The 20292-nt window shown below is 47.6% G+C and overlaps 1 protein-coding gene across 2 annotated transcripts in view; it reads left to right on the top strand.

Moving 5' to 3' along the window:
- PRRC1 (proline rich coiled-coil 1) overlaps window positions 1-18707 on the top strand; it is a 54242-nt gene extending 35535 nt beyond the window's left edge. For both annotated transcript variants that reach the window (XM_075324728.1, XM_075324719.1), the window contains exon 9: window positions 7814-18707. In XM_075324728.1, coding sequence (XP_075180843.1) covers window positions 7814-8023 — 210 coding nt within the window. In that variant the 3' untranslated portion in view covers window positions 8024-18707. The remainder of the gene's footprint in view (window positions 1-7813) is intronic.
- Window positions 18708-20292: the final 1585 nt, after the last annotated feature.

Genomic DNA, 20292 nt, shown 5'->3' with positions numbered 1-20292 from the left:
AACGCCACTGCCGTCGCCTACATCAACCACCAAGGCGGCACTCGCAGTCGTCAAGCCTTCCAGGAAGTCCGGCGGATTCTGCAGTGGGTGGAAGACACAGGCTCCACCATCTCCGCAGTTCACATCCCGGGCGTAGAAAACTGGGAAGCAGATTTTCTCAGTCGTCAGGGCATGGACGCGGGGGAATGGTCTCTGCACCCAGACGTGTTTCGAGAGATCTGTCGCCGCTGGGGAACGCCGGACGTCGATCTCATGGCGTCACGGCACAACAACAAGGTCCCGGCCTTCATGGCACGGTCTCAGGATCACAGAGCTCTGGCGGCGGACGCGTTAGTCCAGGATTGGTCGCAGTTTCGACTGCCTTATGTGTTTCCCCCTCTGGCGATGCTGCCCAGAGTACTACGCAAGATCAGGTCCGACTGCCGTCGCGCCATTCTCGTCGCTCCAGACTGGCCAAGGCGGTCGTGGTATCCGGATCTGTGGCATCTCACGGTGGGTCAACCGTGGGCACTTCCAGACCGCCCAGACTTGCTGTCACAAAGCCCGTTTTTCCATCTGAATTCTGTGGCCCTCAACCTGACTGTGTGGCCATTGAGTCCTGGATCCTAGCGTCTTCAGGGTTATCTCAGGATGTCATTGCCACCATGAGACAAGCCAGGAAGCCAACGTCCGCCAAGATCTATTACAGGTCTTGGCAAATCTTCCTATCCTGGTGCACTGATAACGGTTTTCCTCCATGGCCGCTTGCCTTACCCACTTTTCTTTCATTCCTTCAATCTGGAATGGACAAGGGTTTGTCCCTCAGCTCTCTCAAGGGCCAAGTATCGGCGCTCTCCGTGTTTTTTCAAAAGCGTCTAGACAGGCTTCCGCAGGTCCGCACGTTCCTGCAGGGGGTTTGCCACATGGTTCCACCTTACAAACGTCCGTTGGAACCCTGGGATCTTAACAGAGTTCTGACGGCTCTTCAAAAGCCGCCTTTTGAGCCGCTGCGGGATGTCTCGCTCTCCCGTCTTTCTCAGAAGGTGGCCTTCCTGGTTGCAGTCACGTCACTTCGGAGAGTGTCTGAGCTTGCAGCGCTGTCATGCAAAGCCCCCTTCCTGGTTTTCCACCAGGATAAGGTGGTTCTGCGTCCTGTCCCGGAATTTCTCCCTAAGGTGGTATCCCCTTTTCATCTAAATCAGGATATCTCCTTGCCTTCCTTTTGCCCTAATCCAATTCACCAGTGTGAAAAGGATTTGCACTCTTTGGATCTAGTGAGAGCACTCCGGTTCTACGTGTCTCGCACGGCGCCCCTGCGCCGTTCAGATGCACTCTTTGTCCTTGTCGCTGGCCAGCGTAAGGGCTCTCAGGCCTCCAAGTCAACCTTGGCTAGGTGGATCAAGGAACCGATTCTCGAGGCCTACCGTTCTTCGGGGCTTCCGCTCCCTTCAGGGCTGAAAGTCCACTCTACCAGAGCCGTAGGTGCGTCCTGGGCATTGCGGCACCGGGCTACGGCTCAGCAGGTGTGTCAGGCAGCTACGTGGTCTAGTCTGCACACTTTCACGAAACACTATCCAGTGCATACCTATGCTTCGGCAGACGCCAGTCTAGGTAGGCGAGTCCTTCAGGCGGCGGTTGCCCACCTGTAAGAGGGGGCCGTTTTCGGCTCTTTTTATTGAGGTATTCTTTTACCCACCCAGGGACTGCTCTTGGACGTCCCAATTGTCTGGGTCTCCCAATGGAGCGACAAAGAAGAAGGGAATTTTGTTTACTTACCGTAAATTCCTTTTCTTCTAGCTCCTATTGGGAGACCCAGCACCCACCCCTGTGCCCTTCGGGCTGGTTGTTCTTTTGTGTACACATATTGTTCATGTTGAATTGTTCTTTTGGTTCATGGTCTTCAGTTCTCCGAACATCCTTCGGATTGAATTTACCCTAGACCAATTTATAAGTTTTCTCCTTCCTGCTTTTGCACCAAAACTGAGGAGCCCGTGGTCCACGGGAGGGTGTATAGGCAGAGGGGAGGGGTTACACTCTTTAAAGTGTAATACTTTACGTGGCCTCCGGAGGCAGAAGCTATACACCAAATTGTCTGGGTCTCCCAATAGGAGCTAGAAGAAAAGGAATTTACGGTAAGTAAACAAAATTCCCTTCTTTTTTGCTGTTTTTTTGTTCACTATGTGGTAACATGAACAATGTTATTCACAATTACAACTCATCCCACAGAAGATCACACACGTTTAAAAAAAAAAAATGGCTCTTGGAAGAAGGGGGGGAGGGAAACAAAACTGGTGATGTCAAAAGGGGATAAGGACATCTAAAACTTTATGCTTCCTATCAGCAACAGTTTATAACGTATTTCTTGTTTGACTTGCATTATTCTGACACACATTAACCGCTTAACGATCGTGGGCCGTAACATTACATCCTAAGCCACCATGATGTAATCACCCTCGGCTGCTGCAGGCAGCCGGCGGTGATCCGCGCACGTTTTCTGTTTTGAACAGCAGACATGTGTGCATTATAGGCACCAGGTGGATCCACGATCCACCCTTGCCTGTTAACCCTTTAAATCACGCTGTCAAAATCTGACAGTGCTATTTAAATGTCCGTCGCGGTAAATATTCACTCACCCAGCTTCATCGGTGGCGCTGTGACATGATCACTGTGAGCCGATGGTTGCCATGGTAGCACTGGGTCATGTGATGACTCCTGTAGCTCACATGACTCACTTCCTGTATCAGCCACCAGAGATGAGTATTTCTGGTGATCACTGCTGTGTAGCTCTGAACAACAGAAATGAATGAGCGATCAGACTGCTGATCCTTATAGTCCACTAGGGGGACTAATAAACTAAAAAAAATAAATAAGTTTAATAAAAGCTTAAAAAAATGAAAAAAACCCCTAAAAGTTCAAATCACACCCCTTTTTCCCCCTTGACAATTAAAGGGTTAAAAAAATACGCACATTTTGGTATCGCCGTGATCAGAAATGCCCAATCTATCAAAATATAAAATCAATTAATCTGATTGGTAAATGGTGTAGCGGCAAAAAAATTCCAAATGCCAAAATTACGTTTTTAGTTGGTGCAAATTTTGCGCAAAATTCAATAACAGGTGATCAAAATGTAGCATCTGCGCAAAAATGGTACCATTAAAAACATTCACTCAAGACGCAAAAAAATAAGCCATCACTGAGCCATAGATTCCGAAAAATGAGAACGCTACGGGTCACGGAAAATGGCGCAAAAAGTGCGCCACTTTTTTTGGACAATCTTCTGATTTTTTTTTTAACTTTTTAGATAAAAGTAAACTTATACATGTTTGGTGTCTACGAACTCATACCGACCTGAGGCATCACACCCACACATCAGTCTTGCCATATAGTGAACATGGTGAATAAAATATCCCAAAACCTATCATGCAATCGCACTTGGAATTTTTTTTGCTGTTTTCCAGTACACTATATGGGAAAACCTATGGTTTCGATGAAAAGTACAACTCTTTCCGCAAGCCCTCATATGGCAAAATTGACATAAGAATAAAAAAAAGTTACAGCTTTCAGAAGGAGAGCAAAAAAAACCAAAACAAAACAAAAAAAAAACAAAACTGAAAATCACCCGGGGTGAAGGGGTTAACCAATGGGGAGGATTTAGTGTGTGCGTGCGTGCGTGCTCGCGTGCGTATATGAAATGACTCTGCTTTGGAAACTTACCATAAATGCCAAACAGCATTTGTGGGTACTTTAATAATTTGGCATTTGTACTAGTTTAAAAAAAAAAAAAGAAAAAAAGTGACAGGAAGTCTAATTGTACTTGAGGGGTAAATAGACGGCGAACAACATCAAATTTATGTAATCTAGATCATTTACATTTATAAACTCTATAGCTGCTGATTGATCATGTTGGTAGGATGCTATACAGTGCCATGGCGATTATAAAGACCTGCTTATATTTATTTCTGCACACAAATATTATTCTTATTGGCATGATAGTGTAACCAAACACTGAGCCCAGGTGATTTTAAAGGGTCTCTGTCAGCACAGAATGACTGTTCAAACCAAGTACAGGCGCTCGTCCATCATGGCAGGGCTAATTACTTAAATACACCTTCCCACCTGCTTGTTTTCCTCTATCTCCACCCTCCTTTTTTTTTGCCTGTGAGGTTTGGCTTCATAGATTGAAAACCAGCAGGTGGGAAGGTGCATTTAAATGATTGCTAACAGAGTCCCTTTAAAGGAAGGGTGTCGCGGTTTTTTATTTTTGTACTAATGATAGTGATTATGAAATAAAGTATTTTTAATACAAAATTAAAATCACTGTTTATTTTTTATTTAATTCTAGTTTTACTGAAGCATTAGGGGCTGCCATCTTGGATTTCGTGTTTGTAATGACAGTTACCTCCTTTATGGCAGCCCCCAGGGCATAGAAGACAGTGGTCGGGATCCGACCCCATTTAGTAACGTTAGAGAAGGCATCTGCTGTGAAATGGACACGCCCCCTGGGCTGTTCAGATCACAGCAGAGGGAGGAGATCAGCGCCATCTTTGTGGAGCACATAGCGTATGCTGTCTGCTCCACTTTTCCCCTGTCAGTTGCCGGGATGGATGTGATGAGTACCGACGCCGGGCAACGGTAACTGATCCTGGCGTGCTGCTCCCCCACTCTGCCGTTCAGCCCCCGCTTCACTCCCCTGTTCAGCCCCCCTCCCCCTCCGCCGCTTACAGCACCGCCGCTGATCAGCTCTCCTCCCCACTTGTACTCACCTCGGGCCTCCGTCTGCTGCTCGTACTGTGATTGCTAATAGGACATCCTGCCGGGGGCACAGGCCTGAGGGGAGTGCATGTGGCTGGGAGCAGTGATCTGCAGTCTGAGCGGCACTGCACCCCTTCCTCACCGCATGTCACCTCGGACCTCCGATCCCGGCCGGCAGCACAGTATATGGGGGCGCAGGATACAGTGAGGCATATGGAGACAGCCAGCCAGCAGCGGGGCATAGGGAGGGAGACAGCCAGCCAGCAGCGGGGCATAGGGAGGGAGACAGCCAGCCAGCAGCGGGGCATAGGGAGGGAGACAGCCAGCCAGCAGCGGGGCATAGGGAGGGAGACAGCCAGCCAGCAGCGGGGCATAAGGAGGGAGACAGCCAGCCAGCAGCGGGGCATAGGGAGGGAGTCAGCCAGCCAGCAGCGGGGCATAGGGAGGGAGTCAGCCAGCCAGCAGCGGGGCATAGGGAGGGAGTCAGCCAGCCAGCAGCGGGGCATAGGGAGGGAGAAAGCCAGCCAGCAGCGGGGCATAGGTAGACAGTGGAGCACTATGCAGCTGTCCTCGGTGACACTTCAGACATATTATAATCACTTTGAGGCCCAGAAGAAAATGGCTCAGCACTGTGATCCTAAACTTCATCGTCCCTTATCCTTTTGGAAACCCCCAGATTGGGAGGGGGAGCTGTGACAGCACACACAGGAGGGCAGATTCTGCCCACTTTTACTGCAGCTGTAATGTGGACTAGTTCTACAGTAGCTCTACAGCAGGATTTCAGCAGCTGCTCCCCCTAGTGTTTGAGTGAAAAATATGAAAAGTTTAAATAATAATTTTATTTAAACATAACTTTAAAACATTAATAATTTATATTTTTTCAGTTATTGAAGAAAAATTTTTTTTACTACACCTTCCCTTTAAGGCAGATCTATTACCAGATTCCACAGTATAAAGGGGGCTTTACACGGTAGCGATATCGCTAGCAATTTCTAGCGACATCGAGCGTGTAAGTACCCGTCCCCGTCGCACATGCTATATCGTGTGATCGCTGCCACAGCGAACATTATCGCTACGGCAGCGTTACACGCACTTACCTGGTCGGCGGCGTCACTGTGAGTGCCGAACAATCCCTCCCTCAAGGGGGAGGGACATTCGGCGTCACTGCAACGTCACAGCGACGTCACAAAGCGGCTGGCCAATCAAAGCGGAGGGGCGGAGATGAGCAGGACGTAACATCCCGCCCACCTCCTTCCTTGCGCATTGCGGCCGGCGGCAGGTAAGGAGACGGTCCTCGCTCCTGTGGTGTCACACACAGCGATCTGTGCTGCCGCATGAGCGATGAACAACATGGATAAACAACCCTTGCCGATATTTGAGTGATTTTCACCATTTTTGTGGTCACTTAAGGTCGCTGGTAAGTGTCACACGCTGCGATATCGTTAATGACGCCGGATGTGCGTCACTAACAACGTGACCCCGACGATAAAACATTAACGATATCGTAGCGTGTAAAGCCCCCTTAACTCTCAGACATTTAAGTAGCCCTCCCAGATATATTACTTTCTAAGCCTTTATTGATATGTATGTAGTATACTGTTGTATTTAAATATTTACCAATTGCCACTTTCCCCAGTGATCAGCACCATTCCCATTTTCTTCTGATCACATGACCACAATTTAAACCATCTGGCTCACTCAGCCGCCTATATGTAAACTAAATTTGTTTTTTCAAAGTTAGTCTGAGAACCTTGACCACAGGAAATTCTGTGTGAGCCGGCTAATCTGAATAGTGAACAATTGGGTGTATGGTCTGGAGCAAAGTATTATTGCTGGAGAAATGATTGGCGCTAAATACAGTCTGAAAATACAAGTGGTCAATGTAAAACGTGAGTTAACTGGCAGAGTAACATTGCCCTCTCACCTGATATTGTGTATGGATGGGCTCAGCTCCACTCTACAATATCATGAATTGCGATCATGCAGTTTGGAAAAGGACCGGAGCAGCCCAAGAAACTGGAGTGTGTGACAATCGGGAAATACTTAAATACTTCCACACTAAACTGCTTCCATATTGGTAAAAAAGCATTTGCAGCATTAATATTATTGCCTATTCCTTAATAAATAGACAGTTTAGATCGGATGAGAATATCTTCTATCAGATCACCTGCTTATTTAATAGAGTTGAGTGCTGTGGCCCAGAAGCCACAATAGGATTCTGTGGCTCCAGGATCAGGACCCTGTGCACCTCCTTTTCCCTAACGCCTCTACTGATTAGGATGCTGGGCCTACTGATCAGAAGAGACCACAAAGCTGCCTCCAGATAGCTGGCGGTTCATAGGGATTTGGTCTGCGAGCCACAGACTACTAACTTAGCTGCTGGACTCGAATCCTGCAAATTTGTTTTCTAACTCTAATGTTTAAAGGGAACTTTTAGTTAGATTTGTGCTGCACATGATTGGAGAGCATAAATCTAATGACAAGTTCCCTTTAAACCGAGAGTTAAATAATATACATCTGAAACAGTCCTGACTAATCTGATGTGGTCCCCAGATGCCTTGCTGCAGTTGATTGACAGGCCTCTCCCATGTGTGTACATGGGGTCAGACCTGTCAATCAACTGGATCAGGGCTGGGAGAAGCCAGTTGAGGATATCATCAGACCCGTCTCCCCTCTCCCTATAGTTTCTGGCTGACTTTTGAAAGTAAAATATGCTTGTCTCTAATGCTGCTTGTTGTGACAGCTCCTCTGTCTCGTTGCTGCTGCTGAGATCTCACATTGCTCAGTAGAAGCTGCAGTCAGTCAGGTTGGATTAATGGACAGAAACTGATCACATTGGACTCATGAGCTCTCTCACTCTATTTAGCTAGAATATGTGTAGGGAGAAAGGTAGTTAAACAACTCTTGGCACCAGGACACCAAAACCACAGAGTACTGAGACCCTACCCCTCTTTTATGCATCCCTACCCTTTTAAAATATGATGTTAGAAAATTGTGTGACATTAGTAAGAAATTGAAATATTTCTATAGGGTATGACCACAATGATAATCTAACATTTCTTACGGTTCCTCCTTCCACTAGGCCCAGAATCTCACCCCACAAGACTACAACCTCCGTTGGTCCGGGCTGTCGGTAACAGTGGGCGAAGTTCTGGAGAGGAGTATCCCCCATGTCAGCAGGACTGATTGGCACGTGGCATTCACCGGCATGTCCCGTAGGCAGATGATTTACAGTGCAGCCAAAGCTCTTGCAGGAATGTACAAGCAGCGTCTCCCACCAAGAATTCTTTGAGAACAACCTGACATATCTTTTTATATAAATGTGTTTTTTAGATAAAAAATTTAGACCAAACAACTCTGAACAATAGCTCTCTATTGTTTAATGAAAACACAAAAAGCTGCACAATTCTCTTCTACTGAGAAATCTCATTTTCTGTACAATCAAGAGGTTACACTTGTTAAATACGTTGCTAACCCTCTGGAAATGTAATGTCCCCATCCCTTCCTTCACCCTCTAGCTCTTTGTTCAGCTGCTATAGAGGTAATGTCACCAAGTGGTAGGCCAGGCTTCTTAAGGAATATACATTTATATCCTGCCTATACATCCCCCAGAAGATACGTCATTAATCACATCTTGTTTAAATTCCATATAAATATCGCTCTAAGCTTTAATTTCTGTGTCAATGTATATAATACACAATGTATGTAACCTATTTAATCCTCTTTATATACCTCCTTCCCTTAATATTTGGGAATTAATATATAGAACTTACAAGAAACAGGGAATGCTCTTATTTCTTAAAAAATCCTTATTTTATTAATTGTATTATTACATTAAAATATTATACATATGATAAAAAATCCCCTTATTGGGGTTTTGAGACCACAACACGAGAAAAACATGTATTATTTTTACACAATTATAGCGGTGTCACATTTACACAGGCTATATTTATGGAGATGGCGTAGTGCATAGCCACTATAAAATTAAGTTATACTGCAAATAATGATAACCACTGATCAAACAATGTAAAAATCAAGAGACCAATTATTGTTGACCGTGGTATTAAGCACAGCCAAATCTCCACTCAGTTGTTAATGAAGTAACTATACCACCAAAACATGTGTTGTTTAAATATGACATATATCCTAAAGCACTAGTTGTATTGATTAGTATATTCAAATATGTGTCCCTTTTGGTAGCATTAGTACAAAAAATGTTTAATTAGCTGCTGAAGTGAAGCAATATATAGAGCATTTCTACACTATCCCTAATAATCGTTCCAATATAGAGATGCATTTATATGCCCGCTTAATTGTGGGAGAAAACAGCTTGGTAATCAGAAACATTAGATATTACCTGTAGCTGTGTTGATAAATGTGAGGTATTAACCTCAAGAACGCCGCATCTCGACGTCTTTCACCGTGCCACCTCCTGACGAAACCGCAGTCATCTCTATATCAGAACAGATTATAGGGTAGCATCTTGTACATACAGTATATTGCCTCACTTCAGCAGTTATTTAAACTTTTTTGCACTTTTATATGGGCCAAGTGCAATAATGCTACAAAAGGGACATACATGTTCCCTGTTTATTGTAGGTTCTATATTTCAGTACACAATATGTCTGTCCATTTTCGTATGTTCTGATTATACAGCCAGGTATATGTGTTTGGATATGACTGCACCTTAATTGTCCTTTTCTGAATTACTGTTTGGTCAATTACAGTAAACTATGTGCATAACTGCAGGTAATTTTTATAATTATTTTTTTTTTTTAAAAAAAAAAAAGGACCAACCACCAGGATTTTCATGTATAATGCCAATGCTATACTAGTGCTATCATACAGATTCTAAACATACCTTTATAATTTAATAATATTTATTCATGTATATAGTGCTGTTAATTCCACAGCGCTTTACATACAATGGCAACACTGTCCCCTTCGGGGCTCACAATCTAAGTTCCCTATCAGTATGTTTTTTTGCAGTGTGGGAGGAAACCCATACAAACATGGGGAGAACATACAAACTTCTTGCAGATGGTGTCCTTGGTGGGATTTGAACCCAGTACCCCAGTGCTGCAAGACTGCAGTGCTAACCACTGTGCCGCCCATTAGTTTGGATGTATACTTCTGAAATATAGGCAAGTAAAGTGTATGAAATGCACTATTACTTGATAGGTGCAATGGAATATCTAATAGGTGGGTCGGGTTTTGCTAGTTATTCCCACCCCTGTCTGCTGCCTGTACATCCTCCCCTGTCTCTCTTATTACAGGAGGAGGAAGGAGGGAGGAAAGACAGGGAAGAGGAAGGACAGGCAAAACGGGGCGGTAATAACTATCAAACCCCGACCCACTTATTAGATATTCTGCAGCACCTATCAATCAAGTAACAGTGTATTTCACGAACTTTACTTGCCTGTATTTCAGAAATCATACATCCGATCTCACAAGTAATGGTATGTATAGAATCCGCATCATAGCGCCAGTATAGCATTAGCTTTAGTTAGTATGTGGTTGGTCCTCTTTAAATGCATACATTTTTGGCAAAAAAATCATTCTTGCTTTTGTTTTTTTACTAAAACTTTTGCACTGTTTGGCTCCTATAGCCTGTGTTGCACTGTACATGTCGCGGGCGGGGAGGAGGGTGTCAGCACACCGCGCTCACCCCTTCTGCTCGGGTCCGGCTGCTCAGTGGTGGCTCGAGCCGTAGGCCGGATCCCGGGGGTTTCCTCGAGCGGCACTCCTCGCCCGTGAGTGAAAGGGGGGTTGTTTGGGGTGTTGGGATAATGTCCGTGACGCCACCCACGGTTGTGGTGATGTGTAGCACCACCGCTGCTTAATGCGGGGATCCCGGGGATGGTGATGGGGAGCAGCCAGGTGTTGTGTTGCCCCTCCGTGGGTAGGGGTTGGTGATCCCGGGGCCCGGTGATGGCTTGTGAGGTGCAGGGCCTGGTGGGCGCAGGGACGCGGGGGCAGCGCTGTGTCTTGCGGCACTGTGGTACTCACTCAGCCTGAGACACGGACACAGTTTGTACGGTAAACCAAACGGCTGGTAGGACGGTCCCACAGACGGCTGCTTTGCTTTCCCGGTAGGTGACGGTGATGTCCCTCTTCCTTGCACCTGTATGTACGGTTGGTTGCGATGGGTCCCCACCGGTAACCCGCTCCCCGGCTTCAAGCTGGGCCGGAGGAGCACTACACTTTGCCCGCAGGCGCTGGCCCTCAGAGACTGGTGCCCTGGCGGTGGCGGTGCCTCTGTTGTACGGGTTGGGCTGTTGCCTTCAATCGGGACTTGGTTGTTGGGGGAATCTACGTCCCCTTCACTGACGGGTTCGGCAAATTTGGCGACTCCTAGCCTTGCCGGGGTCCGAGAGGCCCCTGCCCTGGTGCTGACTGTCTTTCTGAACACTGCTCCAGACCACCGGGCACACAGCCAACGGGGTCCTTCCAGGAACTTCCAAACGGTCCCCCTCCGGACAGTCACCGCCGTCGCTGACCTTGCTGTTCTGGCCCTACACAAAGCTGGACCTTCAGGCTTCTCTCTCTATCTGTCACCACTCTTGCTTTCCTCCTTTACCACTTTTCTTTCTTTGCTTTACTGAGTTGTTTACTCTAGCCCAGCCTGGGCTACTCCTCCACTCCTTCCACTTCCTCCTCCCTGACTAGAGTCTACTCTCAAGCTCTTCCCTGAGCTGACTGCCTGGTACTTCCCGCCTCCAGAGCTGTGATCTCCTTGGTGGGCGGAGCCAACCGCCTGGCCCACCCCCTGGTGTGAATCATCAGCCTCTGGAGGAAGGCAACAAGGGTTTCTGGTTCAGCTTAGGTGTGCCTACCTGGGATGTGGGGTGTGATGGTGTTGTGACCTGTGACCCCTGGCTTGCCCAGGGCGACACATTCCCCCTTAGCAAAATGCAGACCGTCTGCGGGCTGCCGTCCTACACCGGTTTTATTTTTCTGAAAAAGGGGATAACAGGGTTAAGCAAACAATAATAACATTTTTAATAACTTCTTCCCAAGACGGGAGGCACATTTACTTTTAACGTTGCAACGGTTTACGGTTACGGTTTCCGCTCTCTCCCACCCAAGTACCCTGGCCCTGATGCTGCCCCTAAAACCCAGGCAGCACCCCTTGACCCACAGTCCAGCACACGGTACCCGAGCGGGATCTGTCCTTCCCTCCAGAGGGTAGCCACCGGTTCCTTTGGCGGCTGGGCCCTGGCCTGCTCTGCTCAGGGCCCTCCCTCCAACCTGCCTCTCCGGAGGCGGCCTGCGGAAACGGTAACGGTAACCAACATATTTACAAGCCACTAACGTTTGTGGTTGCCCTGCAAGTTCACGGGCTTGTCCATGGATAGTTCCCATGCATTTTTAAACGGTCCCCTCGGGGACAACGGTGCCGGCTCCAGCCGGTTGCAAATCACAGCAAATCAGGTAAACTTCGGTTAATTTTCATTTTCATCATTTTTCAAACAAACAACAACAAAGTGGTGGTCCCAACGGGGACGGTGCTGCGGGCATCCATTGCCCTACTCCGGCCCTTCAAGCGCTGGGGTCACTGGCAAGGGGTAGAGGTCTGTGCTCGCTCGGGCCTCCGGGCCCCTCCTGAGTTTAGCGTCCAGTGCAAACCATCCTCGCTCCCCAAAGTGTCGGGTGTATTGTACAATGTCTCCCGGCATCAGATTGCGGCCGGGATGTTCTTCGGGCAGGTGGGCATGCACATCCCGCCGGGCTACAAACACCTCGGCCTCCAGGCCCGGCTCGTATATGAACCCGTAGCCCCGGCGGACATCAAACCGCCTCACCTGCCCCTCGTACAACGGTCCCCGGACACGGAACGTCGCTTGCCGGAGATTCTCCTTCTCCCGGATCGCCCTGGCCACCAGCTCGGCCTTCTTCCGCTCCCTCTCGGCGATCTCCAGGCCCAGCGGTACCGGCTCCCTATCCCAGTACGGCGCTGCCGCCAGCGCCGGCGCACGGGTCGGGCCCCGCGGGACATCCTGGACATTGCCCACCGTTAGGAACCTGGGCGGCATGTCCCGCGGTGTCTTGGCCTTGGGCGCTGCTTTACAGCAACAACCCGGCGCGACCTCAGCCGAGGTGTGGGGGATGGGCATAGGGGCTTTCCGCTGCCGGGCCTTCGGCTCGGAGCGGGCTATCGGCTCCGGCTCGGGAAACTTCTCAAGGGATGCCTCCGGTTTCTCCTTCGGCGTCTTCCACGGTAACACCTCCGGTGTGCCGCGGGCTCCGGCTACAGGTCGGCCCGCTTGGGCGGGGACGCTGGGTACTGCTACCGGTTGCGGTGATAGCAGGCCTAGTGGCGGGGTCACGGCCTCCGGGACGGGTGGCGAGGGAGGCAGCGAAGGGAGAGGGCTTGGACCGGGCCCCACAGCCGCGATGACCGGCCCCTCAAGGGCGTCGGGAAGTGGGTCACTCACCCTCCCTTTCTCCGCTTCCTCCTCGCGTCTCCGCACGGTGGCTACAACGTCCGCCATGTCGGCCTCCCACTCCTCCATGAGGAGCTGCATCCTGACCTGCAGCCTCTGGTAGAGCTGCGCGGTTCGGATTTCCACCCACGCCGCGGTTCCAGGCGCGGGGGCTTCGGTGTCACGGGACGGCATCCACATGATGGCTGGTTTGTTTGCTTCCAGGAACGGTATGTTTGCAGAGTCCTGGCGTCCCTGCTTTTATAGCCGCAGCTACATGCGGCCAGCCGCCATCGCGTCCCCCTTAGCTCTCTCCGGCCCCTCCTCTCTCGGGGCGGGGTTTTGGCCTTCGCGCCTCTACTGCTCGAGAAGACGCTCGAGCGGGAACTTTTCGCGCCAAAGATGGCGGCTTCTGAAATTTTTCTGCCGGATACCTCCGGCGGTAACAAGGCGCACCTCTACCAGACGGCAGAGCGGTAAGATCCTGTTCGTGACGCCAAGTTGTCGCGGGCGGGGAGGAGGGTGTCAGCACACCGCGCTCACCCCTTCTGCTCGGGTCCGGCTGCTCAGTGGTGGCTCGAGCCGTAGGCCGGATCCCGGGGGTTTCCTCGAGCAGCACTCCTCGCCCGTGAGTGAAAGGGGGGTTGTTTGGGGTGTTGGGATAATGTCCGTGACGCCACCCACGGTTGTGGTGATGTGTAGCACCACCGCTGCTTAATGCGGGGATCCCGGGGATGGTGATGGGGAGCAGCCAGGTGTTGTGTTGCCCCTCCGTGGGTAGGGGTTGGTGATCCCGGTGATGGCTTGTGAAGTGCAGGGCCTGGTGGGCGCAGGGACGCGGGGGCAGCGCTGTGCCTTGCGGCACTGTGGTACTCACTCAGCCTGAGACACGGACACAGTTTGTACGGTAAACCAAACGGCTGGTAGGACGGTCCCACAGACGGCTGCTTTGCTTTCCCGGTAGGTGACGGTGATGTCCCTCTTCCTTGCACCTGTATGTACGGTTGGTTGCGATGGGTCCCCACCGGTAACCCGCTCCCCGGCTTCAAGCTGGGCCGGAGGAGCACTACACTTTGCCCGCAGGCGCTGGCCCTCAGAGACTGGTGCCCTGGCGGTGGCGGTGCCTCTGTTGTACGGGTTGGGCTGTTGCCTTCAATCGGGACTTGGTTGTTGGGGGAATCTACGTCCCCTTCACTGACGGGTTCGGCAAATTTGGCGACTCCTAGCCTTGCCGGGGTCCGAGAGGCCCCTGCCCTGGTGCTGACTGTCTTTCTGAACACTGCTCCAGACCACCGGGCACACAGCCAACGGGGTCCTTCCAGGAACTTCCAAACGGTCCCCCTCCGGACAGTCACCGCCGTCGCTGACCTTGCTGTTCTGGCCCTACACAAAGCTGGACCTTCAGGCTTCTCTCTCTATCTGTCACCACTCTTGCTTTCCTCCTTTACCACTTTTCTTTCTTTGCTTTACTGAGTTGTTTACTCTAGCCCAGCCTGGGCTACTCCTCCACTCCTTCCACTTCCTCCTCCCTGACTAGAGTCTACTCTCAAGCTCTTCCCTGAGCTGACTGCCTGGTACTTCCCGCCTCCAGAGCTGTGATCTCCTTGGTGGGCGGAGCCAACCGCCTGGCCCACCCCCTGGTGTGAATCATCAGCCTCTGGAGGAAGGCAACAAGGGTTTCTGGTTCAGCTTAGGTGTGCCTACCTGGGATGTGGGGTGTGATGGTGTTGTGACCTGTGACCCCTGGCTTGCCCAGGGCGACACATACATACCTGGCTTCAGAGATAAGTCGATCGGTCAGTGAGCTCATCCTCCCTTATTCCTAGGTTTTATGGTATAAATGAGTTCAGGAGAGCAAAAGTTGAATTCAGACATTCAGTGCTTATTCAGATCATCACGTCTGTAATGACAACTCGTCAATGGAGCCAAACCTGAACAGTCTCACAAGCATATATGAAGCTTTTTAGCTTTTTGTCAGGAGAGCTACAGTCAATCCTGAAGTCACGATCCAAACTCAGCCAGTGAAATACATACTTCTGAATTTAGCCAAGAGTTTGTTCTGTGGTAAAACAAGCTAACAGATGGATTCACAGCCAGCTATGTACAGTGCAGCAATGTGGCTTTAGAGGCTTAAATGGTGCAACGTTTTTAACAAAACTTAATCACAAAAAATATTTTTAGCGTCAAATGCATGCCTTTTAACCTTCGTTGTCCTGAATAGGTACAAATTGTAACTATTCCCTTTTTAAATTGCAATAATTTTTTTTTTCGAAAAGCTGTAGAGGGCTGAAATTTCGTGACATCTCAGCAGTTTTGGTCCAGAATATATTGGCCAAATTTCAATAAAATATCTCCACCCCCTTCCGAGATAAGGGGTCGAGAAATTTTGGCAAAATTATGCAGCCTGACAAAGGTTAAGTAAATTAAAAATGTTCACATCAAAGGTGTCCATATCCCTATACTGATAATAATCATATCAAGGTGCATGTTACACTAGTGACGTGGAAGTGAGACCTGTCACCCTTGAGATTTTGGATTACATATAGACATGTTTGCTAACTGATAACGGGCTGTTGCCAATGGTGTCCTATGATATTTAGGACAGGTCATCTTTATTTTGGTCCTCTGGGACTGATTCATACTGTCCCGTCATTCCATTTCAGTCCTGAGGGATTGCATTGATGTTAAATAAGCATATGATCTTTGGACTGATCCTTCCCAACTCAAGTACCTGAAAACAAACCCACTTTCCCTCTTTATCTGAATGTACATACAGTATAAAGCTATAAGCCTTATGTCTTCGCTTCAGATAGAAAAGCCTTAGTGCCGATAACTAAGTCAAGGCTCTGACTCAGTTGGATATGGGGGTCTTATATTTAGCTTCCAAGTACTCCAAAGTTAGAGAAACATCGTGCTTCACGGGATAAATTAATTCCAAGCTTTTGCTTTTTAGTCATTTTATAGACAATGACATTAGTTGCTCAGAATAACCCTTTTATGGTCCTGTACATGCGGTCAGAAAAATATCAGAGGAATTTATCAGAGGAATTTACAGTAACATCGTCTCCCGATTTATTCTGCAGTAGTCTCTGTGGGACAGTGGAGAAGAATGTGTATTCTTCAGAAACCTACAACCGCGCAGCTCTTTGCTACATTGTTTACAGAACTCTAATGCTGTAGTCACACAAAATCGGTCCAATTTTTCATCTGTAGGAGTTAGGGAAACAGAAGTGCCGCTTGCCTTCAGTTTGTTTCTGTGCAGTAATGTTGTGACTTTGTACATTCTTATCTCCATATAGGAATGATCTTGAACATAGGAGAGTTCAGGCAGGATTTGCTGTAGATTTTTGGTGTGGATTTCATGCTGCCAGTCTGCGGTACTTTAGTGTATGGTATATGTGGCTGCAACTTAGAAAACACCATCCACATACAGGAGAAACAAAAAATATCTGGGAAAAATTTAGCATTCTGATCTATCAATTAGCTCCAAACTTTATAAACTGGACAGTTTGTCTCATGTGTCGTATCAGTTTTGCTCCCTTTTTTCTGTAAAAATATGCTCTTCTGATTTACAGAAATAGATGAGACTAGAACGTAGTTTAAATGGATTAATACATGAATATACCGGTATAAAAAAAAAAATGGATGTGCAGTTGGTTCTATTAAACTCTATGTTATGTATGTTTTTAAAATGGACAGCTTATGATATGTGGATGTGTCCAGACTCTGATTTCTACAGCCACAGTGGGCATTATAATAAATAACTGGGCAATTAGTTTAATAATTCTGCTTATGGTACAAATCTTAAAAATAAACCTTTTCCTTTTTAAACTTTTGAAAACTAATTTTACCAGTGAAATTTTACAGTCATGACATGTAATCAGCTTTATAGACAATACTTACAATGCTATGGGCATTTTTTTTTAACTTATGATTTTTTTTTTACGGTTGTAGGAATCTTGTAATGGGGTTATCAACCACATTCAACACTGGTCACTTATTCTCAAAACATCTTTTTAACACCTCTCTAGTGGATACGTTTTTTTATTCCTATTGGATTAAGCTGGGTAAAAATAATAAGCTGAGTGGTTAGTTACTCTCCCCTATTCCAGCAACACTGCGACTCTGGTATTTTTTGACAGGCTACAGGAGTGACATCACGACTATACTGCCCATTACCGCTGCAGTCAATCACTAGGTTCTACATAGTCATCCCTGCTCAGACAGTAATTGACTGCAGCAGTCACGTGCGCTGTTATTACATTGTCACAACTGGATCCTGTTGCCAAAAAAAGGAGAATCGGCAAAGTTGTGTAGCTCAAATGGGAAGGTGATTTTTATTGTATTCATCCAGTGCAAGTCGCTAGGTATAAAGACATATTCCCTGAAAACCTCATTAAATTTATACTCTGGGAGCCTCACTGAATAAGAGAATGTGGGGTTTGAGCCGCAGTTCTTGCAGAGTTAGAATAAAGCAGTAATCATGGATGCACACTCCATCGCTCTATTCAAGTCTGTGGGATTGACAAAGAAAACGGTGATCTGCTTTTCTAATGTGCAATAGACTTTGCATAGAGTCGTAGTGCACATACATGACCACCACTTTTTTCAAACGTTTCCAAAATGGGTGACTAAGGACAACTCTTCGATTACACCACCACTAATAGACCTCTATCACCTAACCATCGCACGATTGAATGAATTTGGCGCTTCGTACACCAGCAAGTCCTTCATTAAGACTGATGTGCACATGAATTGGCGCCAAAAACGTTTACATTGTTTGCTTTACTTTTCTTTAATCAGTGATTCTGGTTTTTAACCAATTTACTTCTCAATATGAACAAAAAGAAAATGTATCCGTGCCAGGAGAACATGGTCACTTATACCATACATAGCCATTGCAGGAATGATTGCTACCATCAACCTATGGTTCCAACCAAAGCATGGGGCAGGTTATTCCCTGTAACCCCGGTGTGGATGGTGAAACTGAGCAGTAATAGTTATGCAAGTTTGCAGTATATTATAAGGATGCTTTTCCTTGTAGCTTTGTAGATTCATTACAAACAGAACATTTTAATTTGTGATACCCGCAGGATTTTTTACATCATTTTACTTCATAATATTTTATATGACCTTATTAAGGAAATTGCTTGGTAAGATCCTCTTAGCAGATGCGTTTTAACTTTTCTAAACTCAAGTGGATTTTCCCTTTTTAAAATCACATTTTTACATGCTAATTATGCAGCGATGACCTCAATAATATTAATTTATCAATCCAGATTTATATTAATTATTTGTCCAGTTTTTATAGCGTAAACTGATTTTTTTTTTCTATTTGATGAAGGAAAGATAATAAGCAGAGTTCTTGATGCAGATGCTCAAATCCCTTTGGGCTGAATATATTGCTTTTAGTGTTATATACTAGCTTAATAGCTAAAACTGATTTTAGCTTTTATTTTCTTGCCCTATTTGGATTCAGTGCACTCATATTCTTGCTACTAGTGGCTTATTATGTGTATCTTCATTAAATAAACCTTTTTACAGTGAGATTTGTTTCCTGTTTTCCTTATTTGTTTCTCATGTCTAATGAAAATTTCAATGGGTACCACAGTCTTACATTTCTAAATACTTTACCAATCTGAACATTTTTAGTATATAGATAAATTACCCCTTAGATAAAGTTGAAAACTCAATTGTACAAATGAATAGGGAAACATTGTAAGGGCTCATTTACACATCAGTTTTGGGGGGTTTTTTTTTGCACGTTTGCTGCTATTTTTACAATTGATGTGCATTTTCACATGTTGTTTTTTTCTTTTTCTTTATCGTTCCTTTGGGAGACCCAGACCGTGGGTGTTTAGCTTCTGCCTCCGGAGGACACACAAAGTACTACACTTAAAAGTGTAGCTCCTCCCTCTGAGCTTATACACCCCCTGGTAGCCAGTCCTAGCCAGTTTATCGCTTTGTGTTCAGGAGGTCATACATCCACACATGCATTCTCATCTGATTTGTTTGACTTTTGGAAAGAGTTTGAAGAAAAGCGGGTCCATGTCTGGACTCCCGGCATGTCCCTTCTCACCCCACTGTGTCGGCGATGTTGTTAAGGTTGGTTTACAAGGCTGAAGCCTTACATGCCACGCTCCTTCACCATCCCTTCTGGGCTCTGGCTTGAAGTGGGAGCCAGCACGGTCTCCATGCCTGGCAGGAGTCCGGTCTCCATCCACAGCCCCTTGAGGATTCTGTTGGACCGGAGCACTCATCCCCAGGGACATGGCCCTGCGTCTCAGCAGCTAAGTACTTGAGACGTTTATGTTGGGGGTCCCGGTTCTTTATTGTATGGGGAGAGTATGCTGTATGTGATTGTTTTTAACTTTTCCGGCGGGTTCTCCAGCTTTTGCCAGAGAACCGCGCCGATGGTGCCTGCTTGTCGGCCTCGCCGATTAAATTTAGGCCCTGGCTTCGCCGGAGGCCTAGTTTTGTTTTCCTGCCCTCGCATGTCACTCATGCAGAGGGACAGGTTCGGCTCCTCCCGGCGGCCGTTCTACACAGGGGAGGGACACTCCCCACTGCTGGGGCGTCCCTCCTTCCCTGCAGGTATCTATAGCCCTCCAGTTCCCGCTCTTTTATAGGAACGCCCCATTTCTCAGGCAGAGTTCACTCTGCTCTGGGACATCCTGCATTCTGCAGCTCTGCTGAGGTGCTGCGCACTGGGGGACCGGGCTTCGGGATCTGGAGGGCACACAACACCGCGCTCAGCGGTCTGGTAAGCCACAGCCGGTCTCCGGTTGTGGACCTCTGTATATTCTCCCTGGGGTTCATTCTCTGCAAAGCCCCCACTCCAGCAGCATGTCTCACACAAGGAGCAAGGCTCCAAAGCTTTATGCTGCATGCACTGCATGTAAGCTCCTGCTGCCTGAGCCGAGCATTTATCCACACTGTGATGGTTGCTCTAACTTGGCGGTGCCACAGCCTGGAGTCTCACCCCCAGTGGTCTCTCAGGCTGCTGCTGCTGCACTTGTGACTGAACCCCCGGCCTGGGTAGAGTCTTTTTCTAGGTCCATATCCCAGTCATTTGCTGAGTGAGTCCATGGGACTTTTGTCCAGGACTCTGATGAATATGCATCAGCCCCCC

Source organism: Anomaloglossus baeobatrachus, chromosome 1, assembly GCF_048569485.1.
Source record: "Anomaloglossus baeobatrachus isolate aAnoBae1 chromosome 1, aAnoBae1.hap1, whole genome shotgun sequence".
In the NCBI taxonomy this organism is placed as follows: Eukaryota; Metazoa; Chordata; class Amphibia; order Anura; family Aromobatidae; genus Anomaloglossus; species Anomaloglossus baeobatrachus.
Note: the sequence above shows the minus strand (reverse complement) of the source record. Positions and strands in the feature narration are given on the sequence as shown.